The 25260-nt window shown below is 49.9% G+C and overlaps 5 protein-coding genes across 5 annotated transcripts; 2 read left to right on the forward strand and 3 right to left on the reverse strand.

Moving 5' to 3' along the window:
* Positions 1-213: 213 nt before the first annotated feature.
* CDV56_104497 (AP-2 complex subunit mu) lies at positions 214-1672 on the forward strand (the record flags this gene model as incomplete). The annotated part of the gene is made up of 3 exons (XM_026758116.1): positions 214-550; positions 622-1618; positions 1666-1672. The coding sequence occupies 3 exons, from the start codon at positions 214-216 to the stop codon at positions 1670-1672; spliced, it is 1341 nt and encodes a 446-aa protein (XP_026612293.1).
* Positions 1673-2243: 571 nt separating this feature from the next.
* On the reverse strand, positions 2244-3107 carry CDV56_104667 (uncharacterized protein; the record flags this gene model as incomplete). Its single annotated transcript, XM_026758286.1, has 1 exon — positions 2244-3107. The coding sequence occupies one exon, from the start codon at positions 3105-3107 to the stop codon at positions 2244-2246; it is 864 nt and encodes a 287-aa protein (XP_026612294.1).
* A 3210-nt stretch (positions 3108-6317) lies between these two features.
* Positions 6318-8590, reverse strand: CDV56_105014 (FHA domain-containing serine/threonine-protein kinase; the record flags this gene model as incomplete). Its single annotated transcript, XM_026758633.1, has 6 exons — positions 6318-7278; positions 7329-7622; positions 7672-7718; positions 7768-8064; positions 8115-8400; positions 8451-8590. The coding sequence occupies 6 exons, from the start codon at positions 8588-8590 to the stop codon at positions 6318-6320; spliced, it is 2025 nt and encodes a 674-aa protein (XP_026612295.1).
* Positions 8591-8910: 320 nt separating this feature from the next.
* Positions 8911-10904, reverse strand: CDV56_105210 (putative C2H2 finger and ankyrin domain protein; the record flags this gene model as incomplete). Its single annotated transcript, XM_026758829.1, has 2 exons — positions 8911-10790; positions 10853-10904. The coding sequence occupies 2 exons, from the start codon at positions 10902-10904 to the stop codon at positions 8911-8913; spliced, it is 1932 nt and encodes a 643-aa protein (XP_026612296.1).
* Positions 10905-12324: 1420 nt separating this feature from the next.
* On the forward strand, positions 12325-17450 carry CDV56_105484 (ATP-binding cassette glutathione S-conjugate transporter YCF1; the record flags this gene model as incomplete). Its single annotated transcript, XM_026759103.1, has 9 exons — positions 12325-12624; positions 12700-15519; positions 15571-15674; positions 15727-15772; positions 15826-16610; positions 16667-16821; positions 16883-16951; positions 17036-17127; positions 17196-17450. 9 exons carry the CDS (start codon positions 12325-12327, stop codon positions 17448-17450), a joined length of 4626 nt encoding a protein of 1541 aa, XP_026612297.1.
* Between the last annotated feature and the right edge of the window lie 7810 nt (positions 17451-25260).

A 25260-nucleotide genomic window follows, 5' to 3' on the forward strand; every position in this document is an offset into this window, starting at 1 on the left:
AGACTTGGCAGTAATTTTGTGAAATGATTGTCTTGAGGCTTGACTGATCCATATTAGTATTTGCTTGGTAGAATTGTTCTGGACTAAACTGACCGACTTCCCCCACCTCCGGCCCCAATTTATCCTGAGAGCTTCTCCGGCAAGATCCCCTTCTGCCAGGGCCCCCATCCCGACGCCCTCCTTTCCCCCTTCCAGTAACTCCCATATCTCAAAATGCTCTCCGGCATTCTCGTCTTCAACCAAAAAGGCGAGAACCTCATCTTCCGCGCCTTTCGCAATGACTGCCGTCCGCGCCTGGCCGACATCTTCCGCATTCAAGTCATCTCCAACCCCCAAGTGCGCTCGCCCATTCTGACACTGGGATCGACGACGTTCAGCCATGTCAAGCACGAGAATATCTACCTGGTGGCGGTGACCAAGAGCAATGCCAACGCGGCATTGGTGTTTGAGTTTCTGTACCGGCTAGTGTCGCTGGGGAAGAGCTACTTTGGGAAATTTGACGAGGAGGCCGTCAAGAACAACTTTGTTTTGATTTATGAGTTGCTGGATGGTGAGTACTACCATTCCAAACGGAGTTCAGCGGTACAGGCGGCTGAGCGGTGGATAACCGTTTCTCTGCAGAAATCCTCGACTTTGGTTATCCCCAAAACACCGACTCGGACACACTGAAGATGTACATCACAACGGAGGGCGTCAAGTCGGCCATCGCCAACAACCCGACAGACTCGAGCCGGATCACAATGCAAGCGACAGGCGCGCTCTCCTGGCGCCGCGCAGACGTCAAGTACCGCAAGAACGAAGCCTTCGTGGACGTAATCGAGGACGTGAACCTGCTCATGTCCGCGACGGGCACCGTGCTCCGCGCCGACGTCACCGGCCAGATCGTCATGCGCGCCTACCTCACCGGCACCCCGGAGTGCAAGTTCGGGCTGAACGACCGCCTCCTCCTCGACGGCGACGGCGGCGGCGGCGGCGGCGCACGCTCGTCCTCGTCCTCCTCGCAGGCCCCCTCCGGCAGCAAAGCGACCCGCGCGGCCGCCGGCTCCGTCACCCTGGAAGACTGCCAGTTCCACCAGTGCGTGAAACTGGGCCGCTTCGACGCGGACCGGATCATCTCGTTTGTGCCGCCGGACGGCGAGTTCGAGCTGATGCGGTACCGGGCCACGGAGAACGTCAACCTCCCCTTCAAGGTGCACCCGATCGTGCGCGAGATCGGCACCACGAAAGTCGAGTACAGCGTCGCCATCAAGGCGAACTACAGCTCGAAGCTGTTCGCGACGAACGTGGTCGTGCGCATCCCGACGCCGCTGAACACGGCCAAGACGACCGAGCGGACGAGCCAGGGGCGCGCAAAGTACGAGCCCGAGCATAACAATATCGTCTGGAAGATTGCGCGGTTTTCCGGGGGCAGCGAGTACGTGCTTACGGCCGAGGCGACGCTGACGAGCATGACGAACCAGAAGGCGTGGAGCCGGCCGCCGCTGAGTCTGTCGTTTAGCCTGTTGATGTTTACCAGTAGTGGGTTGCTGGTGCGGTATCTCAAGGTGTTTGAGAAGAGCAACTATAGTAGTGTCAAGTGGGTGCGGTATATGACTCGTGCGGGCAGTTACGAGATCAGGTACATTCCCTCCATGGCTCCCTTGTCCATGACTAACGACCTCGCAGATTCTAGTGCATCGTCTGCATTCCCGTCATCTTCGCTACGATCATTGAGCTGGGTGTTTGGCGTTCGGATCGTTTCATCACTAACATCAGTATTTTCTGTATTATTTAGTTCAAGTCCTCCTACAAATATGATAATAGACTTTCTGATATAAACCCGAGTCGTTTATTCCGGGAACAATGCATTATACCGTGAGGCGGGACAAAGAGCGCACCGCATAAAGAACAAACAAAAGGTCACAAGTCCTGGTAACACAACGGAATGACATCAGATGATGATACAAAATGTTCGATGATAATATACAAGGACATAAATATATAGATAAGATATATCACAGTCAAAAGCCACCAGACAATTCGCGACGGTTGCATAGAACCAAACGCCGAAGAACCAAAAGATAATAAATAATACAAACCACTGCTGTAAAACACGTGGTCGAAAGTAATAAGTCGAACGGAAGTCGTAAAAGTACATCGCACTTAGGACAAACGAAAAGTATATCCATGAGTCAGGTATCAAGTTCAATATCAGTCAATCGCGTCGTGGCAAAAAAAGTCGAAGGCGAGAAAAGAGAGAGCAGTTACAGCCAACTCTCATCGATTCGACCACGGACCATCCGCCGTCCCCGTCGCAATCCCACATTCCCCTCTCCAACGAGCGCCTGCCACCTGCGCCCAACGCTATCCTGATCCTTGCCGAGTCGGCGCGCGCACTCGTCCCAGTCGCGCTTGGAGAGCTGGAATTTCTCTAGGACAACCTCCACAAGTTGCCGGTCATCTTCTGAGGTCCAAGATTCTGGCCCTGATTCTTCAATGGACGGTAGCGCTGCGTCGGGATCAAACTGCGACTGCGAGGAGGGCGACGGCGACGGCGGCAGCGGTGCGCGCACCTCGTCGCAAAGCTCTTGCTGTCGTCGCTGCACGGGAGAGGGCGGCGACTGTGTGATTGGTGGTGAATTCAGAGAGTAAAAGTCCGATTGCGATAGACCCAGGGGGAGATCGTAGGGAACGTAACGTCGACGCTTTGGGGTGGAAAGTCGAGCGCGCGGAGTGTGGGCTTCTGAGTCTGCATCGCTGTCGGCTTCGTAGCTGGCGCGTGTGCGCTTGTTTGCGCCGCAAGAGGGTCTGGGTGATGGTTTAGGAGAGGAAGGTCCAGAGCGCGGTTGCGTCTTTGGCTTTCGCGGCCGGGTGGAGGATGTGGAGGATGTGGAAGATGTGAGGTGGAAGGGACTCTGGAGACGTTCTGGTTTGGCTCGTCGCGAAGAAGGTGCGGGAGAGCCACTGAGAAGAGATTGAAGGGCGCGACAAGTTCCTAGTAGACCGTTGCTTGATGGAAAGAAGTCACCGTCGGACGGGGGAGGCGTTGAGAAGAGGCGGTTGGGTGTGAAGCGCGACCGGGTTGAGGGGCGTCGCACGTCGCAGGGAAGCGCAGAAGGGAGCAACATGGTTGCGCTGTCGGATATCAAATGTCGCAAGCGACACGGAATGAAGGATTGTATTGATAGATCTGATAGTCGTGGTGCTGAATGAAGGCAATGACTTTGTGTGTGCGCGCCAGAGGAATGCGCCAGGCGCGCAGTGTTTTGCGCCGGCGGAGGTCTAGTCGGCAGTAAAACGCGATTTGAAAATCAAAATGAGCGGAGGGTAGATTTTGAAATGAGCGCTGTTGAATGGAATAGATTCCGAGATATGCGATTGACGTGGTGGATGGAATAATGATGGAGGATGAGGAGACTTGTGGGAGTTGAGGTGGTGGAAATAATAATAATAATGCAGCGATAATTAAAATTTGGGGGGGAGAATGGAATCCGGTGGGAAAGGAGGGACAGTCACTGAGCAGTGGAGTTCCGCAAGCGGCGATAAGCTAAAATATAGAGGGAAATGACATGGATCATATATGATATGATATAACTTTGGAAACCTTCAAATACGCTGTGGATAATTATAGGATATTTTTCCAATAATAAATAAAGAAGAGTCTGCAGAATCCTCAAATACTTTATTTTCGGTGCAGAATTAGTTGAAAGAAGATGAGGCAGTGTCTGAAAGGACAAAGACTCGGTCCTCTCTCGCTCTCCCTCTTCTCTTAGTTCGCTTTCCGTCCCTTGATGTCTCCTCATCAGGGGGGAGACCCCGTCTTATTTCCCTCGTCTCGTCTGAATTGACGCTACTTGACCACATCCATGAACTACTCTGTCTGATCTACAATCCCTGTCTACATGCACTCTCGTTCCCGTCGACTCCAACTGAGACACGAGGGAGAGAGGGATGCGCCATATGAAAGTTAGACCTTGCATCATAGTCCCCAGCAACGAGCCAGATCTCCCATTGACAACGTTTCATCCGGTAACACGCCATGAAGTCATTGCTTTCTGGCCTGAGCGGCTCGGAAGGATCGGGGGAGCATTGCATGTGCAGCTGCATGTGCATGCTCTGTTGGTCATTTTGACATTATACTAGCGTATCTTAAGATGAGGCTACGGACTAAGACGGTTAGAAAAACACATTCCAAAGGGTTCTCTACTCGATGAAATCACCTTTGATAGAAGCTACCAGGAGGAGAACGTCTGTCTCTGAATGCCCTTGTTCTGGTTCTCAAGGAACATTGTCCCTCCATTCTCTCCCTCTAGGATACCATCCTACGGGTCATCCCAGTCCTCTCCAACAAAAGTATTAAAGACTATCCTAAGTCCTGTAGACTTGCTCAATCTCAACTCATTCATCATCCACAAAGATCCTCTTCCTTCTCCCAATTCTGGTGGCTCATAGACAGAATTCATCCGTGGTGATCGCGATGTCTTCCCAATCAGGTAATATTACAGACACGACACGGGTCGCGTCAATACGCGTACAACTCGCGTTCTCGCGTCGACCAATCAGAGAAACATTGACACCTTAGGACGCACGCACTTGGTGTGCGTGATGCCTGAAGATCCCGGCCGCGATTCCACTTCAAGTTAGTCGATATGAAGACAATGAGTTATGAACTTATGATGGAAACCTGAAACTTCCCTTCTTGCTCTACGGAGTAGTACCAGAAACTTTCATCAGTCCCTGCCGAACTGCAAGGGTACCGATTCCGAAAACCCTCCCTATCATCCCATCTTATCAGTGATATCGATAGGGACCGCGATAGCATCAAGCCATCAACCCACCATCCCGGCGTCCCGCCCTTGTCCCTTGCTTCTCCGAGACCTTCACATTCTTGCTCGTGGAGAAACCTTCACTTTAGGAGCTTTGAGACTGAATACATTCCGGTCAGGTGACAAAGTTCCTCTCTGTGGCGGCACTGGCGGAGACTTCCTCCTTTGTCCCTTCAGCCTTATGTTTCACCAGACATAGACAGCCAGGCTTTGCTCGATTGAATCCAGGGACATCCTGTCTCTGCTAAGTCGATCATGCATGGGTGTCAATGACCTTGCTTGATCTAGCCTGATGCGAAGATATGCTCTTGCGGCTGCCTGGTCCTTTGGCGGCCACAGTGCATCATCTTGCGGCTCGGGGTGCCTTATTCTCACGGTTCTCGGGCATACATCATGCTTAGCTCAAAGCCATACGCTTGAATTTCTTTGAGATCTGTCTGCCACGACAACGACATGTCCCTTCAGTATGGCGGTCCTTGACAAAGAGCTTCGTGCATCCTCAAGGACCCAGTCTACGAAAGGAGCACAGGGCGTGAAACATCCTGTGCTGCCCTTTTCAATGAGCAATATTGACCTGATTTACGCATCATGGGCTTACATCAACAGGCAACCGAGACAGAACTCTGAGCAGGGTCGAGAGTGGCAGCTAGCGGAATTGTAACCTCCGGTAGTCCGGACAAACGAGTCCCAGCCTTCGGCGGGCTCGACACATGCAAGGGATCGATACTAGTCCGCCAATGAACAATGGTACAACTCAACTCGCCGTGGGATATGATCAACATTCCGCAAACACGAGGATGCAAGACATGCAGTGACGCGCCGCAGTCCCATTGAGTCTTGGCTACTGACATACTGAGGTTGTCTCGACTGTCATGGCAACATTCGCAACTCCTTGAGAACTGCGTTGCATATTTTCGATCAGCGCACGTATGACACAGCACTATTCGTTGACTACAGCTCATGGCTCAGTATCATGCCTATACGTGGTTGGTCCAATCGAGTCTTGCGCAAATCCTTTATTCTATTTTCCGGGTGGTAACAAAGATGACGCCTTCTGACCTGAGCTGAGATCTGTCCCACCCCCTAATCATCCCTACTGTCAGAAAATCTTTGGTCCAAAGGGTCTCAGTCTCCTACACTGGAAAGCTTTCGAGGGAGCAACTAGTACGTCAGAATGCGCAAGGTAAAGGAGCGTCGTGGTCAGGCGACCATCGATATTCCTTTGTATCAGCAGCTCGTGAGCAATGGCTTTCCTACTAATCGTGGTTCTTTGTTTTACTCAACGCACATTCACTCACGGGGCGGTAAAGGGAGCGATAAGCGGTGGAAAGAGGCACTCTACTACTTCCTACTGCGGGTCTTGCATTGTAGAAGCTGTTGTTGTCGACTTAGTCTGCCTGAGGTGTCCAAACTGTGTCTTGGTCTTTTTGAACTTATCTAGATTATGGTCAATCTCAAGCTTCGTTGCAGCTAATCTTAGATTGGTCTGTGCCTGGCGCTCGCCGAATTGAGTCAAATCCAGTTTTTGACGATGTTCGTGCCATATATCAAGTGCTGCCGCTTCCCGGTGATACTATTTCTGACCTCCTCGTAGACCTCATTCTCGAATTCCTCCCCTGTGTTCTGAGCACTCTTCTTTCCTGTTGGGCAATTGTTGATACCCTTCAAGAGTGCAGTATTGGCCTTCGAGAGATCCGAGATACATGTAACAGATGGAATTGCCCACTCATACTGGTTGAACTGCCCGCTTTCACCTCTGAGTACTTCATATTGCTCTGAAGTCTCCAGGCTTTGCTCGGAAGAATTGAGCTTCCTTACTTCTGAGTCAATCTGGGCGGTGTCGTTTTCTAGATCATGGAGTCGATATGGGTTTTTGCCTAGTTGGCCGTGTGGCGGTAGGTCAGGGTCAGAAAGTGTCGGAGAGAGATCTCTGTGTTGTTCAGGCGATGGTGATTCCTTTAATGTCGTCTCTTGAGAGACGACCCTTGGCCTTGGAAGAGCTGATCCAAAAGACTCATTTGGAAAAACCTCTTGAGGATGTTGGATCTGAACTACATCTCCATTCGTCTTGCGGGCTTGGATCAGATCACGGAGATCGACCATCAGTGGCTCCTTCGGCGTTCGAGGCTTCCAGTCCCTAATTGATCGCTTGTAGAGCGCTTCGAAAGCCTCTTTATGAGCAGGGTTGGTGAACCAACAATGATCCAATGCTTGCTTCACATCCATGCGCTCTGTCTCATCAAAGACAAGGAGACGAAGAACAAAGTCTTTCGCCCGCTTGCCAATCTTATTCCAGGTCAAATTCGCCTCGAGGTTGTCGAGGGAACCCTGTCGATTGTCCTGGCTGATTTCCTGCTTGGGCGAGGGAGTGCTGAAAGGAGGTTCCCCAGTCAGAAGCACTGTCGTCACACAACCCAGGGACCACAGATCTACGGCTTTTGTATAGCCTTGTCGGCTGGATCGAAGGACTTCGCTAACACTAGAGTCAGTATATCAAAGAATGGAAGCCTGAGTTGCACTTACGGTGCACTGTAGTCATACGTGCCGATTTTTGTGGACATTCTTTCAATCCGAGGCTGTACCAACTTCGCACATCCAAAGTCAGTAAGCACCACTCTGCTCCCATCCGCCAGGGACGTCATGAGAATGTTGTCCGGCTTCAGGTCTCTATGAACAATATTCTGTTCATGGAGGTAGTCCAGGGCCATCAGAACCTGTCTCACGATCACGGCGGCTTCAATGTCACCGAGCTTTCCACCTTTGTATTGGATGAACGAGAACAAATCTCCAGCAGTCACGAGGTCCTGGAAAAGATATCTTTCTTCTGTTAGTGCGAGCTTTGAATCTTAAAAAAGGCTCTTCTCACATTGTATTGCTTGATCGGATCACCTTTTCCACTCGAATAATATTCGGCTTTGGTTGTCCGTTAGTGCCCTTCTGATGAGATTTGAGCAATACCTACGTGGCAGAGCCTTGCCAGGATTCTGGCTTCCCTGTTATATATTTCGAGTTTCTCCTCGATTTTCCTTGCGATGTACCCATTGTGTTCACGCGCCGCAACTACGCGGTCCGTATCCATCTCAAAGAACCTGGATCTTTGACCGTCAAACTCTTCAATAACCCTGTCTTTCAAAGTCCGGAGATCAACGATCTTGCATGCAAGCTGCTGACCAGTCTCTTTGTTGAACGCCATATGCACCTGCCCATACGCGCCGGATCCTAATTTACGCTGTGTAATCTTATACTGATCCTCGAAAACCTACATGCCATCAGCTTGCGTTCAACATGTAGCAGAAAATAAGGACCCACCCTCATCTCGACTCTCTGCAGCACATCAAAGTGATCCTCTTCTCTGTGACCGTCACGCCGGTACAAAAGGTGGAACCTCGGGGACAGTTCCAGAATATCGCCGTCACTCAGGAGAAAGCTGCCATTTCCCTTTCCCATGGGATAGTTGTTCCACGACGTGCCGTTCAGCGAGATATCCTGAGCGTATACTAACGGCGCGACTTCGTCGGGATTCTCTTGGTCGAAGATGATGGTGTAGATTCGGAGGTGTCGGTTTGAGATGAATGGATCGTCTACAATGTATTGGCTGTTATTCCAATTAGCATTGAAGGATTCATAGAAAGAGAGTCTTCATACCATCGTTTCTGGTCTCGACCGACGTATATCTCGTTATTGCTGGATATATTCAATGGGTTACTTGTCTTTCCAGTCCGTGGGTCCACTTCGAGAAGTGTACCGACATAACAGCCTGGACGGGAGGGCTGGTGCTCAGACATTATACAAAGTAGAGATGAGAATGGTAAGGAGATATTGACAGCTCTGAATGCGGAAAAAACGATTGTGATCATGCAAGACTAATGATGACGGTGGGCTTGTCGCTGTCAAGAGGTTCAGGAGTCTTAAGCAGCTCATAGCACCTCAAATTAAAAGTCAGGTGCTGTATGCCATATTACGAAAGTCACTGGCCAAGTCTGCGCGTCGAAAAGTCACAAGCAAGACATCATCCATTCCAGCTTCATTTCATTCAATTCTATTTCGTATAGGACATCAATGTTCGCACACTGTCAATTCATCAAGTGTTGACACATCTCACCGATTACTTTCCTTGCATCCTTCGAATGCGTTCCTCAGCTGCTCTAGCGCGCCGCTCTCTCTCCAATCTCATCCTCATCTCCGGTGTCATTCCCCTCATTTCTTCTTCTCTCTTTTCAGATGCTGTCTTTTCCATTGCTCCCAATGCTCGACCTCCCGCTTTTCTCGATTCTTGCAGTGAGGCTGCTCTAGCAGCTTCCTCGTTCTTTAATCGCTCTAATTCGGTCTTTCGCCTCTTTGACTCTTCCTCCTCTGCAGCTTTGCGCTCCCTTTCTGCGCGACTATCCACTTCCTGCTTGGATACCGCCGTTGGGACCTTGGCAGCGTCCCAGTTCCATTTTGACTCCCCCAGTTCGTGACGTGCAATGCGGAATGCATCACGGGTAGCCCGGTCACCAGCAAGCTCGAAAGCAGTTCTTCCTTCGCCGTTGACAATCGTTGGATCAGCCTCGGTCTTTGTAAGGAGGGCCGAAACTACCGATGGGGAGTCCAAGTTTGCTGCAAAATGCAAGGGAGTGGGACAGCGGAAGTTCTGCGGAGAATCCGATGGGCGGAATGCGAAAGATGGAGGTATAGAGTTTCTGGAGAGATAGGACATCAAAGCTGGTATTTTAGACCGTCGAATCAGGGCTTGAATCTGAGATGTATGCAGGATAGCTTCCTCCTCTTCCTTGGACACCTTGGGCTTCTGTTGCTGCGGTCGTGGTGTTGGAGGCTTGACCGCTTCTGCCCGCTGTTTTGCCTCTGCTGCTGCAAGGGCTGCTTCATCGACCTGGCTGACTTTGACCCGCGTAAGTTCTTTGAAGCATCTCATAAGCTCGTCTTGCGTGGCTCGACGAGTGCTGAATGGGAACCCTCTTATTCTGGGATCATTCTGTTTCAGGAATTGACCCTCATAGTGACCAAACAGGATCTTTCGGTTGGTATTGCCAGTCGCTCGGACGAACAACAGTTGCGCATCATCGATCATCTGCTTCCAGTCTCTCAGGAGCTCCCTGATCTCCTTCTCCAAGGCAGCCTCGTTATACCGTCGAAGGCTGGAACCCGCCGAATGTGCGGCTCCTCGAGCGGCGTCACTAGCAGATTGAGAACCACCCTGCTTCCGTCTGGTTGTATAGCGGTGAAATGACTTGTGGGCGATGACGCGGGCCTGCCGTTCCTCAACGCCACCTTGTTTGCGATGAATTTCGGGGGCCAGAGAGACCAACATGGCAGCGAAATGGCCACCTCCTATCATGCACATGAAGATATGAGGACTGTATGTGGTTCCATTCGCTTGTGGTTGTGCATTCGGTCTTTGTGTGCTTAGCGGTGATAGTTGCTTCTTTCGCAACGAATCAACGAGGTGTTTAGGCTCATCTTGTTCGACATTCGAGAACAAAGCTCTATAAACACCTAGTGATGTGTTGGATGGCAACAGAGAGCTTGAAAACCAGTAAAGAGGGTTCTTGCCAGCCGGCCTTTTATTTGCTGATCCCTCCGCGTCTTCAGCTGCCTGGGCTATCCTGGCCTGCCTTTTCAGCAAGGCCGAGAGCTGTCCATCCTCTTCATCGTCTTCCTCTTCTGACGACTCGGAGCCGGATATCGACTCATCCAGATCTCCAACCGCTTTAGCGAACTGTGCCTCGTCTAAAGTAGGGTTGCCTCTAGATTGTGCTTTGACGTTGAATCTGTGGTGGTCCGACCGAACGTGTTCTCGTTGTTCTTGTACATTCAAAAAGGAGACTTTGCAAAGGGCGCAAGATGTGGAAGTCGCAATCATAGGGTCTAGTGTGGATAGATCGAGCGGTTCTCGAGAGGGTTCGACATTTTCTTCGACAGCTATGGATTGGTCCTCGCCCTTGGTGGCTAAAGTCGAAAGAAGTTCCTGAGGAAGATCATATACTAATGGAAGGGTCAGCTATGCGCACACGTAGTCTAGATGAACATGAAAAGAAAGCGCTCACCATATAGAGGTTTTTTCAACAACTCTTCGACCAAAGGAGTATCTGCGACCATCGCGTTGTCAGGTAGATTATCACAGTGTAGGTCCGATCGCGGAAACGCAAAGCGTTGCGGCGAACTGTGTGACCCTCCGAGAGGATAAGAAGCGTACCGCCTTCTCGTGGGGCTACGATTATGAGAATGCTGCAACCTGTATTATGATTTTAAGAAGATCTTCACACATCTTTTTTGATGAAAGAGCTCTAGAAGTTTCCGGTCAATCATTTTGCTCTGCTTACTGAATCACAAATGGGACTGAGTCATAGTGGCTGAGTAGCGCAGTAGTCGTAACATGTAGCTCAAGCGGGGACCCGATATGGCAATAGGTGACCGACAGAGTAAATTGCTATGATTACACAATAGCCAGGTCGGTACACGGCTACAATTATGGAAAATCTATTATATAGCGCAGGGAAGTGGCTACACAGGCACCATACTACCTAGTTGTGATTGGGAAGCTAATGAACTCATGATACCGAATCATTCGACCGTTTCTCCCTTGCAATTGCGCTTAGCTTATGAATGAAATCGAGTGCGTAGATCATGTTCGACAGTACATCGTTATGGTATCATCTGATTTCCTACGTCAACTATGGACGCAGACTTCCAATCCCTCAGAAGAAGGTCAAACTGCGATCTGATCATCGCCATAGCGTGATAAAATGTAGTACAGAGATCAACAATTCAAGATCGGTGGATCCCACGTGAAGCCTCAATTTGCGACGCATTACATCATCAAGGATTTCCCAAGATTCAGAGGTTATTTGTAGATGATTATTGTAGATAAAGGCTCATTCTTGATAGCTGCGAGTTTGAAACAGCTTGACTCGGTCTGTCTAGCTATCTTGAGTATGCTCGTCTCCGAGACAAGGGAATACCAACTTAGCTCTTAAGCGCCAATAGTTCATCCTCAAAGTTGACTCCTGATCCTGATTGATGGGGAAGGTGAGGAAATGGTCATGCCAAGACATTTCCCGAACTGTCGGTTCTAGGTAGTTTTCCTCTTCGGAGTTAACCACGACGGGGTTATGTCATCATTGAATGGCAACAGTGAGGATATGCTGAACGTTTGGGAACTTCGAGGTTGGTGAAGTGGAAATAGAGCTGTACATATTTTCAATCCCGAGATACCCATTGAATATTCTTGCCTCAATCATTGATTTGATTTATCAGCTATTCCAGGCGTGCAGCATCGAACTGAGACTATTTCCGAGATCCCGGCACGAAGGCATCAGCGACGAAGCTTTAGTAATCAAGCTGCAGCTAGTCACTTATCGCCTCGAAATAATCTCCTTGCGCCCTCAGAGAAAATCAGCCAGTCTCGTATTTGAAGTCTGGTATCCTGAGTACTTATTCTCAGTTATTTCCCTCCCCTTTTCCGTTGCCAGACGGTTCAGGGATCTTTGGAGTTGGGGTCGTTTGTCCGGATACCAAGATGCTTGATGGCAACCCCCAGGTGCTCCTAGGGATTTCCCATCCCGGACCACTTTCATCATCGTCGAATTTGGACTCTCCGTTCGATTCCTCGAAAAAGCTTCAACCTTTTTGTGGTGATGTCGAGGGTTGGGGTCCAATAAGCAAATACAGATTCGATCTTACACCATGTTTCCTGGATTTTGGAGTAGCTCTGGGTGCAGGATGGGGCTTGCTCATGGGAGCAGGTGCCATTTGGTTCTTGTTGAAGAAGCGTGCGCCTCAGCCCGTTTCAAAAAATTGGCACTTCTATGCTAAACTGGTAAGTCTTCTCTGGAGGGAGTTTTCGACCGTCCGGGCCCAGTCGCTATCTAACATTCGCATTCCTCGCTCATAGATTGTGCTGGGCGCCCTGATCTTCACGACCGCTCTACAAGCCGCCATCCAAGCCGAATCCGCTCCTCATCTCTTTTTGCTTGATTTTCGCTTCTGGAGTTCTATCCTGGTGTTCGCGTCTCTTGGTGTAATATTTGCGGTACAATATTACGAGCACTGGCGCAGCAGACAGCCCAACGGCGTTGTCCTATTCTACTGGCTCTTCTTTACCATCGCTTACGGCATCAAATTGCGATCGCTGGTCTCACAAAAGGCTTATGAGGATCAACTCCCATACTTTGTTTGCATCAACGTTAGCCTCGGTCTGGCGCTGTTGGAATTTGGACTCGAATACCTGGTACCGAAAAAACAAAGTGCGTACGATGCCTTGGGTGATGAGGATGAATGTCCGTACGAGTACGCAGATATTTTCGCAGTTCTCACCTTCAGCTGGATGACGCCGTTGATGAAATTCGGCTACAAAAATTACCTCACTCAGGATGATCTGTGGAATCTGCGGCGGCGCGACACTACGCGTGTCACAGGGGACACATTGGAGGAAAAGTGGGCCGAAGAGTTGAAAAAGTCCAAGCCGTCTCTGTGGCTGGCGTTGATGAAATCGTTCGGTGGCCCGTACCTTCGCGGCGCAATCATCAAGTGCGGAAGCGACGTACTTGCCTTTGTTCAGCCACAACTCTTGCGCCTCCTAATCGACTTCATCAAAACATATCGAACTGATGAACCTCAGCCGGTGATCAGCGGTGTGGCCATCGCGCTGGCGATGTTTTTGGTCTCGGTAACACAGACCATTTGTCTGCACCAGTACTTCCAAAGGGCGTTTGATACTGGTATGCGTGTCAAGTCAGCCTTGACTGCCATGATCTACGCCAAGTCTCTAAGGCTTTCGAGCGAAGGGCGTGCATCCAAGACCACAGGTGATATTGTCAACCATATGGCTGTAGACCAGCAACGCTTGTCTGACCTGACTCAGTTCGGCATGCAACTCTGGTCCGCTCCTTTCCAAATCACTCTTTGCATGCTGTCCCTTTATCAACTCGTCGGTGTAAGCATGTTTGCAGGTATCGGTGTGATGATTCTCATGATCCCGTTGAACGGGGCGATTGCCCGAATGATGAAAAAGCTTCAGATTATACAGATGAAGAACAAGGATTCCAGATCACGGCTGATGACTGAGATCCTGAATAACATCAAGAGCATTAAGCTTTATGCTTGGAACACAGCGTTCATGAACAAACTCAGCCACATCAGAAACGACTTGGAGCTGAACACTCTTCGCAAGATCGGAGCAACTCAATCGATTGCCAACTTCACCTGGCAGTCGACCCCATTTCTAGTCTCGTGCTCTACATTCAGCGTTTATGTCTTGATAAGTGATAAGCCTTTGACTACAAGCGTGGTGTTCCCGGCCTTGACTCTGTTCAACCTGCTCACATTCCCGCTTTCAATCCTGCCTATGGTTATCACGTCCGTTATTGAAGCGTCCGTGGCTGTGAAGCGTCTGACAGACTACTTTACTGCAGAAGAACTGCAAACTAATGCGGTCACATTCGAAGACCCAGTGACCCATGTTGGTGATGAGTCCGTCCGTATCCGGGACGCGGCCTTCACCTGGAACAGATACCAAGGCGACAACGTTATCGAGAACATTGACTTCAGCGCTCGCAAGGGGGAGCTCAGTTGCATTGTGGGTAGAGTCGGTGCCGGTAAATCCTCCTTCCTTCAGTCGCTGCTGGGTGATCTCTGGAAGACCGAGGGCGAGGTTGTTGTTCGAGGCCGTATCGCTTATGTCGCGCAACAACCATGGGTGATGAATGCCAGCATTCGTGAGAATATTGTTTTCGGACATCGGTGGGATCCTCAGTTCTATGACCTCACAGTCGAGGCTTGCGCTCTGCTTGATGACTTCCAGAATTTGCCCGATGGCGATCAGACTGAGGTCGGTGAGAGGGGTATCTCCCTCTCGGGTGGTCAAAAGGCTCGCTTGACACTTGCCCGGGCGGTATACGCCCGTGCAGACATCTACCTGCTCGATGATGTGCTTTCAGCGGTCGATCAGCACGTCGGTCGTCACCTTATCAATAAGGTACTTGGTCAGAATGGACTTCTCAGCGGCAAGACCAGGATCCTGGCTACCAACGCCATTCCTGTGTTAAAAGAGGCCGACTTTATTGCTCTCCTACGAAACAAGACCCTGATTGAGAAGGGAACCTACGAACAGCTGATGGCTATGAAGGGCGAGGTGTACAATCTCGTACGCACAACCATGAACGAATCGGAGGACGAAGGTTTCAGCAGTGACGGCAATGATCTAGCTAGTCCTGAAAGCTCGGAATCCACCACTGTCATTGAGAATCCAGAATCAGAGCCCTCAGATACGGAAGCTGAGCAGCAAATAGGATCACTTCTCCCCATCAGATCCGCCGCTGAGACTCGGCGGAGATCGAGCACCGTCACGCTACGGCGTGCTAGTACGGCGAGCTGGCATGGTGTTCGGCGTAAGCTTGGTGACGAAGAGAACATCCTCAAGAGTAAGCAGACCCAGGAGACTTCGCAGCAGGGTAAAGTCAAGTGGAGCGTCTACGGAGAATATGCCAAGAACAGCAACGTTATCGCTGTCTGCTTCTACTTGCTCACGCTTCTGGGAGCGCAGACGGCGCAAGTTGCTGGTAGTTTCTGGCTAAAGAAGTGGTCTGAAGCCAGCGAAGTGCAGTCTCATCCGAACGTCGCCAAGTTCATTGGTGTTTACCTGGCTTTCGGTCTTGGGTCTTCCATCTTGGTTATCCTTCAAAATTTGATTCTCTGGATTTTTTGCTCGATTGAGGTATGGCCTGAATCGTATCACAAGTCAAGAACTACACTAATACAGCAACAGGCTTCTCGCAAACTGCATGAACGCATGGCATTCTCTATCTTCCGTTCTCCCATGAGCTTTTTCGAGACTACTCCATCTGGCCGGATCCTGAATCGATTCTCAAGGTAAGCTGCAGTTCTATACGCTGTTGGTCTGAAGGCTGACGACGTTGTTTAGTGATGTGTATCGGATTGATGAGGTCCTTGCTCGTACTTTCAACATGGTATGTAAAAAGCCGACCCTCTGACAATAGGCCACTGCTGACGTCAAACCTAGTTGTTCAATAACTCGGCAAAGGCACTTTTCACGATGATTGTGATTGCTACATCGACACCTGCCTTCATTCTACTGGCTTTCCCTCTTGGCTATGTTTACCTGCTGTACCAGAAGTACTACCTGCGAACCTCACGCGAATTGAAGCGGTTGGACAGCGTCACCAGAAGCCCGATCTATGCGCACTTCCAGGAGTCGCTCGGGGGTATCTCGACCATCCGCGCCTACCGACAGGAGAACCGTTTTGCTCTTGAAAACGAATGGCGCATGGATGCAAATCTTCGGGCTTATTTCCCATCTATCAGTGCCAATAGATGGTTGGCTGTTCGTCTAGAATTCATTGGTTCGGTTATTATTCTGGCTTCCGCGGTGCTTTCCATCATCTCCGTCGCCACTGGCAGCTATGTATCTCCAGGCATGGTCGGTTTGGCCATGTCTTATGCTCTCCAAATCACTCAGTCCTTGAACTGGATCGTTCGACAGACCGTCGAAGTCGAAACCAACATTGTGTCTGTTGAGCGGGTTCTCGAATATGCAAGCCTGCCCAGCGAGGCCCCTGATGTTATCTTCAAAAACCGCCCGGCTATCGGATGGCCCGCTCAAGGGGCAGTGATCTTCAAGGACTACAGCACGCGATACCGTCCTGGACTTGATCTCGTACTCAAGGATATCAACCTTGACATCAAACCTCATGAGAAGATAGGCGTTGTTGGCCGTACAGGTGCAGGAAAGAGTTCGTTGACTCTGGCGCTCTTCCGGATCATCGAAGCCGCTGGCGGCGGCATCAGGTGAGGACAGCTGCCCGATCTAGTTGTCTTTGTGCAATCTTTAACGTCTTTTCTAGTATTGATGGCCTAGATATTTCTACTATTGGGCTATCTGACCTACGGGGACGTCTCGCCATTATTCCCCAGGATCCTGCCATGTTTGAGGGCACTCTGCGGGACAATTTGGACCCTCGGCATGTGCATGATGACACGGAGCTGTGGAGTGTCCTTGGTATGTTGTGCCCGACTCGCTGCATGCCCAAGCATTGATTGACTGACTCGTAATTGTATAGAACATGCCAGACTCAAGGATCATGTCGCTCAAATGGACGGTCAGCTGGACGCACCGATTCAAGAAGGAGGTAAGGTTCTCTTTTGCCACCGCCATACCTCTTCTTACGTCCTTGCTTAAATTGAAGGTCCGAGTTCTAACGTGATTGTGACAGGATCTAATCTTAGCCAGGGCCAGCGTCAGCTGGTATCTGTGGCGCGGGCGTTGCTGACACCGAGCAATATCCTTGTGCTTGACGAAGCAACAGTAAGTGGCCATTGACTACACCGTTTCTTCCTGTGCATGATGAAAATTTTACTGACGGCTTCTACCAGGCGGCGGTCGACGTGGAAACGGATGCGCTGCTCCAACGCACCCTGCGCAGCAGCATCTTCCAAGAACGCACTATCATCACGATTGCGCACCGTATCAATACAATCATTGACTCAGATCGAATCGTGGTTCTAGACAAGGGGCGGGTCGCAGAGTTTGACACGCCTGCAAACCTGATCAAGGGTGGCGGCAAATTCTATGAGCTGGTCAAGGAAGCCGGTTTGCTTGACAGCGATGGAGCTGCGCTTATGCAATAATCTAATTTCCACCTACAAAGGAAGCTGATATGTGACTGGCTGGGGGAACCGGATGGATTTTTCCAGCTCGGGCCGATCCCTTTTGAGTCTGGACTACTGTAAGAAAGTCGAGAAAAATTTTTCTCTTATCCTCTTTCCTGGTTTGTGGAAAGCGCCCTGTTTCAGCGGGAGTACGTACCGGTACTCTGCAGTGCATGGCGAACTCGAGGACGCAGCTCAGGGTCACTACAGCCAGCAGTCGCCGCAGCTGTGATCTGTAACAACGTCCGTGCGCATTGAAGAGGGGTCTTCTTGGAGACCTTGGGGTGATCGATCACCGATCTGGAGGCGCTACAACAGAATCCTGATTTGCAGCTGTCTCTGTGTTAATTCTGGCTCTGGAGGGGGAGTCGTCTGGCCTGGAGGCGACGAGTATGGAGTTGATGGGGTCAAGAGGGGATTATGATTCCCTGTTTCCAACGGAGTATAGTCAAACTGTGTATAGAGTGTCTATAGGTGTAGGTGGAAGGGTTGCCTTCGTTTGCATATAGTGACATAAAAGTTGTTTGTTCCCAATGTGCACGCACTCAAGAGTAGCGGTGTAGGGAAGCAGCTGGGAGGGACCATGCAGAAAATGCAACTACCTGGCACGGAACACTCTTGTCCAGGAAGAGGGCGAGGGACGTTAACTACGGAGTACTGACAGCTATCTATTCCTTGTTCATTTCTTGAAGCAGATTCAAACCCCACAGGCATCAGTATAGCGAGCTGCGAGCCACACCAGCCACCGACTCAAGTACCCCGCCAAAGCCGGCCTGAGATCCACTGACCGTGTTTACCTTCCAATAGCCAGCATTAGAACCACACGGAGACTCCTAGTCCTGGACGGTGGACCAGATTGGCTCTTCTGAGATTTGGAATCTTCTTTCAAACTGAACTGATGGAGACTACTAGAAAGTCAATCGCTCTGGCCATGCTTGGGCCGTTCATGGTTCCTAGTCCATAGATACCCGGTATCTAGTCTAGCCTACGAAGGCTTCTGCTAGGCGCGTGCACGACTCCGTGCGGTCTCAGTGGACGGGACCGTGGATAAACTTCTGAATTTGTCATCCCTTGCGTCGTCATTGAATGCTGTCTTTTGCTCTCATGTCAGTGGCTATTTAGATTTAACTACGGGGGACCGGGTATCGGGGAGCACTTAGCACTATCTCGCGTGGCGGACGCCAGGCCATTGTACGAATGTTATCACAGCTGGACACCAAGCGGCAGAGCCGGACGGAAAACTTACTTCGGTACTACCTGACGACTCGACAACTCAAGTAACTAGTTTAGTGGTAGAGTAATGGGCAGAGGCCTAGGGGGATTGACCCGCTTGGATAGAATTCAGATTCAGATCTTGCAGGGGAGCCCGGCCGTCCCGTCCGTCCGTCGCATTGAGAACCTGGTTTCCGGGTTGAGGTTGTTCGCGCATCTGCTTGGGCGAGTACTGTTTTGGGCGATGTGCAGGGTCTTCTAAATTCCTTGATTGAGATGGAGAGGGAGTTGAAGGGAGTGGGTTCTGGCGAAGTGGGTTGGTGATTTACAGTGGATGGTATGCTGTTGCACATTTATGCTAAGATAGAGTGAGATGATGACAGACAGATGTCCTGTCCACTCTTCACAGAATAAGCCATTGACTTGAAACTGGCAATATCCGGCATCCTAAGCTGCAACTCTGTACTCCGCAAACACACTCGATACTCAGGAAATCCCCGAATGGCATGCCACAAGCAAGGTAAGCCGCAACGCTCAGGCCGTTTTGACCTCCACCGCGATAGACAGGCTTGACGTCGACAATAAGACCTATCCCAAAGTATAAACCTCCAGGCGCCGTGGTCGAAGATCGCCAAGCATCTTCCTTGCGTCGAAGCTCGCATAGTCGAGTCGATCCATCACCGAGTGCGTGGCTGCAGGGTTCATACAAGTACAACAGAATCCTTAAATGATTATGCGATGGCTGGAAGCTGTACGACAATGGCATTGATGAAAGGTGGATATCCCCATGATTCTACGAGTGACATGCATATATAGTCGATGGGTCCATGACAGCTGGCATTGGCAATGATCGATTTGTCCGTAGCGTCTCCAGCCACCGAAATCGGCGGTTGCAAGATATTATCTATCTCAGTGGACACGAACATGTTCGATTCGAGGCACATGAAGCATGAAGATAGAGATAAAGTTGTTTTGGTCTTCAGAAAGTTCCAGGAACTCAAAGTATAATCTGGTGGAGGATTATCATCGTAACCTGTATGGTCTTAATTTGAGCTTCGCAGTGGAGGGTCTTGTTCAATAGACTTTTCTACTCCGCGGGTCGATCATTCAATTGAGGAGATGATAGCTGTTCAATGATCGCATCGATGCGCTCAATCGGGCGATATCTCCGTGCCAGCAGTGCCGGAACTCGTTCCCCCAGACGATGTTCCTGGAAATCCTCATCCTTTCTCTGTACAGGACTTTTGTGCCTACTCCCTGATCCACTTGGTTTCGCCATGCAGAGCGGAGGGCTCTTTCCGCAGACTCACAGACTCACAAGAGCGGGTTTTGCGTTGATCGCAAAAGATCGGGATTTGGTGGCTTTTTGATTTGTACAAGTGGTGGAAACAGTAGGCCATCTATCGATCAACGTTCAAGGGTGAAAACGCCGTTCCCCCTAGGAACAGATCAAGTGCTACGTACCCTATTCTGGTGGTATCCAGGTACTCGGAATTCATCGAGTCTTGGATATGGACTTGAGGATTTTGATTGGACGCTAATGTCAGAGCAATCTAATAGTACCTTAGCGATTGATGGCGTCAAGAATGGCTATTTCGGGGTTTGAATAACTACATCGGTTGTCTAAGATCAGTTGCGGTCTGCTGTCTGCCAATCCAATCTTTATGGAGTAGAGTAATTCAAAGCAGTGGCAAAAAATCTACCGCTATTTGGAGAAAGCGCCATGCTCATTCTATCTGAAATACAGCATGAAACTGCAACCAGGGACGAATCTCAACAAAGCTGCCGTGCCTGTCTATCGTCCAATATATTTGCGTGGAAGACACTTCCAGCAATCTCCTACGAAATCAGCCCTCGATCATTCCCACTCTTCAGCGACTCGAAACGAGTGGTCCCCGAGGATCGAGTGATCGGGATACTGAAATCCACCGACTTGTTAGGACCAGTTTTCCTAGCCGTAGCGACCGACAAGCAACCCCACTGACATACATCGATTATCTGGATTCATGGTACGGCATTCTCCATACAGTATCCGTACTCTGTCCTCCACAGGCAAAGCACATCATCTACATTCGAAAAGGATGATCACTACTCTGTATCTGCCCCAAGTCCCTCCCTAACGCTCCATCCAGACTTCTCTGCAGTCAGCACATTCCGCGGATAAATTGTGGCAAATCATATCCTCTGTGCTGAGAGCTGGTCTACCTTAAATGCATGCAGGTCCCACATCCCGGGGTACCCAGATTGTTGTCTCTGGGCCAGTCGGCGAGTAGGAACAGGGATGGATTGAGTAAGTTAGCCTGTGGCTACTGCATGATGCTGACTCTGTGCGGGAGTAGTCGAGCCAGGTCTATACTTAGTATTTACGTTAGGCAGGCGATGGGCGTTGATTGGTCGTTTCAGATGTCGTCTACCTTACAAGTTTCAGGTTATTGGATGCAAGGCGCTGCTATTTTGTGGGGGTTTATTTTTGAAGCCAAGGTAGATGAACATTTGAATATGGTTAATGTGGTGTAACAAGAAACTGCTTCCTGACATGCGTATGTAATCCACTTAGTAATGTTGTGCTTCTTGAGGCGTTTATTAAGAGGGAATCAATAACAGGAGATTACTATTACAAATTTTGGCCCGCAGTCACTGGAGTACACATCTCAGATTAACATCTCCATACCTAGATGTGCAGGGTGGGGAATGAGAACTGGCAGTGTTCCATTGGAGTTCGCCAGACTATATCGGCGGTTCCATGGTTCAGTTGGTCCTCCGGCCATACCCGCAACCTAATTAGGATGCCATGGTCCATACTGTGGTCATAATAGAAGGCTTAGAGGGGTACAGCAGAATTGACACATAAAATGATAGTGGAGCGGGTTATGTTTCCCCTCAACACTCTACCCTGTACACTCTATAGTACTCCGCGCCCTATGATACTACAAAGTACTATGATTGAAACTGTTCATGATGATCATCACACATAATGAATCAGAGACCATAATCTGCTGGTGCTTTGGCCGAAACACTGTAAATCATTGACCTAGCATCATTGGACAATGGATAATGGTTAATTAACGTCTGCGTCATCAATCATTCCACGGAAAAGCTCTAGAATAACTAGCGTAGATCATGAATCGGTCAATCCATGAGCCCATGCTTACTTCATCCGTAATACAGTCGGGAAATATCTTATCTCACCCGTCGAATAATAGTCATTTCGAGTAGAGACATGTGTCATATGTATGCCATTAGTATCGCTCATAATCTGCAATAATGCTACTCCATATCTGTAATAACTCTTACTACGCATAGAAATCATGTTGCACAACAGCCACTCTAATCCCTATTAGTGACTTGCATGCTTAATTCTGCAGAGGCTCGGCCCGGTCAGACGGGTGATGGGTCCCTTATGAGAAATATATCTATCATCACCAGGACGACCACAGCTGGCTGTGCAACCAGAAAACCATGCTTTTCGTGCGATTGGGTTCGAAAACTGGCGTCACTGATTTGTGAAATCAGGATTTCTCGTGCCAGGTTGAGACCGGTTTGATAAGGTGTTTCCATATGAAAGGCCTTCATGGAACCGTAGGACGAGAAAGCCATCATGAGACAGGTTGGGTCTTCTATCCATGTGGTGGTAGCGCACTGCACATGCTCCATCTGGCTATTCCAGGATTGCAGCTGCTCCATTTGGATCAGGAGTGTCGCGAGTACTTATGTCGCAGTTCCAACTTGCGGCATCCTCAGGTCAATAAAGCCAGCCACTTTGCCGGACTGCCAGTATTTGTCAGCATTCTCCAAGCCTCGAACCCACAGAGATGCAACACAAAAGATGTCTTCGTCCCTTCATTTCTTCCCTGTCAGAGAATAATTACAGGGAGTCACTCCCTAAAGCGCAGATGACGATAGCATGTGGCTGAAATGGCCAGGGTCTGCATTGCCTTGCAAGGGAGCTCATCCCATCTACCTGGCACTTGGCTCCTGGTTCCTGACACCGACAAGAAAGCTGATGCAGGGGAAAGGAGACAGGCAGGCAACCACTTAGACACAAAATGGACTTTGCACAGGCAGTACTTTTGCAGCAAAGTTTAGGGAATGCACGACGACAGCTTGGGAAGTGGACTGTGGGAGTATAAGTACTGCTAGCGTAACCCAGAGGAAAGGGGAACCAGATCGGTTCTCAGGCTATGAACCGGAGATCGCGGCTGATGCTCCAATGATCGAGCATGATCTGAGATGGCAGACACCCCGAATGATCGTTGCAATCCAGTCCCGATTTGGCGGGGGAAAGGCCGTGGTGGTGGTTGTAGTTGTGTCAGTGCCAGAGTCAATGTGCCAGTGTCAGGTGGACGGTGCAGAGTCTGGACTCTGGAGGATTGACATCTGCTTTTGATGACAAGCGTTGGCGACGCTCGGTCCGCGCTCCCCGGGCCGTGCCCCGCTGCTCTCCACTATCCCATTGGGTTGGGGGGTTTTGACTATCAATTTCCCGTACTTATGCCTGATCGACGGTGTGATTAAATCCCTTTGTACTCTGTAATGAACATAAGAATCGACCCAAAAGGGTAAACACTAGTGACGGAACTGACCGTCCTAATTTCTTGAGTGACTAACCGGTTACCTAAGGCACACAGGCAACTCTTCTGTGATTCCCTTTTTTGGAATATGGACAATGCTGCCAGTGTCTATCATGGCACCAAGTCTTCAAGACTGTGACATTGACAGTTGACACTGACAGTAAACCGTCCTGAAGACCGCAAAAAGTACTGCTAATGACCAATCATCTAGCTGCGTCTCCATTTCCCTCACCCAACCGGTCCAACGTGACCAATTCTTGGGCTGGATTCCGAACCCCTCACTCACTCAAAGTCACTCCCCCTCCATCCTGTTCCTAGCAATTCCGGAGAATTTCAATCCATACACCCCCGAGCCAAGGACTCTATCTGACTTTTCGATGACGCAATAGGGCTTTGCTGCATCATGACCTTGTCACCGCATGATCTTTTCCTTGATTTGCATCGAGGCGTTCAATTATAGAGCAATGGTGGAGAACTATGTATTCGCACCGTAGTTCTTCCTTTTTTCTTTCCCGTTTTCTGGCACACTGCAAAGATTCCCAACAAACAGTAGGGAACCCTGTAAAGTGGCAGTAGTACTCCTATCATCAAGCCAGCATAGAGCACGTAATCCTGCCCCGTCACTTAGCTTGAACCAACAACCTGTTTACACCGTAGAGGGGCTCACAATGAGCCGCCCTTCGAAAACTCGGTTACGGTGGAACGTCATTGGCTCTTTTGGAAATCTCCGTGGATACGATCCTATTCCCGCGGGATCTGCCCGTCGCCCTTATCATGGACGATGGACCGTTGCATTGGGAAATATTCTTTCATCTTTGGCATTTGAATTTACCAGGGCGGCAGAGGCAGTGAGCCAGTCATCCCACTACTCCAAGTAATGTCTCCGCGGAATTATTGGACTTTGAAGTTGAATTAGTCTCCCCCTGTGCCAATGATTTGGGAAGCCACTCGCTTTTTCTGACAGAGTGACAGCCAGGGTGCTGAGGCTAGAGGATCCGAAGGCTTGAGTATGTTACCCTTTATGGTAATTGTAGATACCGACGGTGGGAATCACGCCCACATCGCTCAGGAACTAGCCATAGTAGCGCCTTGCTGACGGTGGTTACTGGTTAGGGTAGGCCGAGCCAAACGCCCAGTGGCTGTCAATTAAACGAGCAATCCTGACTCGCTTTTTGTGGCACGTTTAATCTCCTAGATCAAGGCTCATGGTTATGGTACCCCACCACTCCTGATATACGAAATGTCCAACGTCCAAAAATGGATCCTTTGTTCGGTTTCATCCGGTGTATGGGTTAGCAACCAGTCAGGATTCATCCATTGGGCTCGACTGGGCAAATGAACGAGTGCGCGCAGAGACCATCTTTTGGGATTTTCCTTTCACTCTTCGACTCAGCGGCAGGCGCGGGCTGGTTGCCAAATACCATGGCCTATATTGATATCACTATGATCGGTCGGGAGTTTCCTAGAAAAATATGGTGGTCTATTTCGAGAGTGCAGAAGAAAGTCCAACGTCCGCCTGACAACTGTCACTGTCACTGTCACTGTCATCAGCTAAGCAAGGTAAAGATTTGATTTGACTTGGGTCAATTGTATATGCATGCAGTCATGCATAATCGTATCGTGATTAGAAATTTTCACCAACATCCCTCGTGATAACTAACGTGGCGGTGAGCCTTTTCCCCAATGCCTTACATATATGTATATCATACAGTTATATGGCACACCGTTCCCATGCACAGAGTCTGTCACTTGGCCACGTTGACGGTTGACACCGCCAGATGTATGGAGTAAATGTAATCGGTCGGTCATGCCAACTGGCGAGCAGTTCGACCTTGATCAAGATCATGTATTGTGCGCCTTCAATTACGCCTGAATCCCAGGTCACCATTCCGTATGATTGTCTCGATAGCCGGGTTGGGTTTTCCTGATCAGCTGGTCTAGACTCTGAACCCTGGTCGCAGTAATCAAAGTAGGGAGGCTGGCAGGTCAACGTCGTTCAGGGGCTG

This window comes from Aspergillus thermomutatus (genome assembly GCF_002237265.1).
Source record: "Aspergillus thermomutatus strain HMR AF 39 chromosome Unknown NODE_179, whole genome shotgun sequence".
In the NCBI taxonomy this organism is placed as follows: domain Eukaryota; kingdom Fungi; phylum Ascomycota; class Eurotiomycetes; order Eurotiales; family Aspergillaceae; genus Aspergillus; species Aspergillus thermomutatus.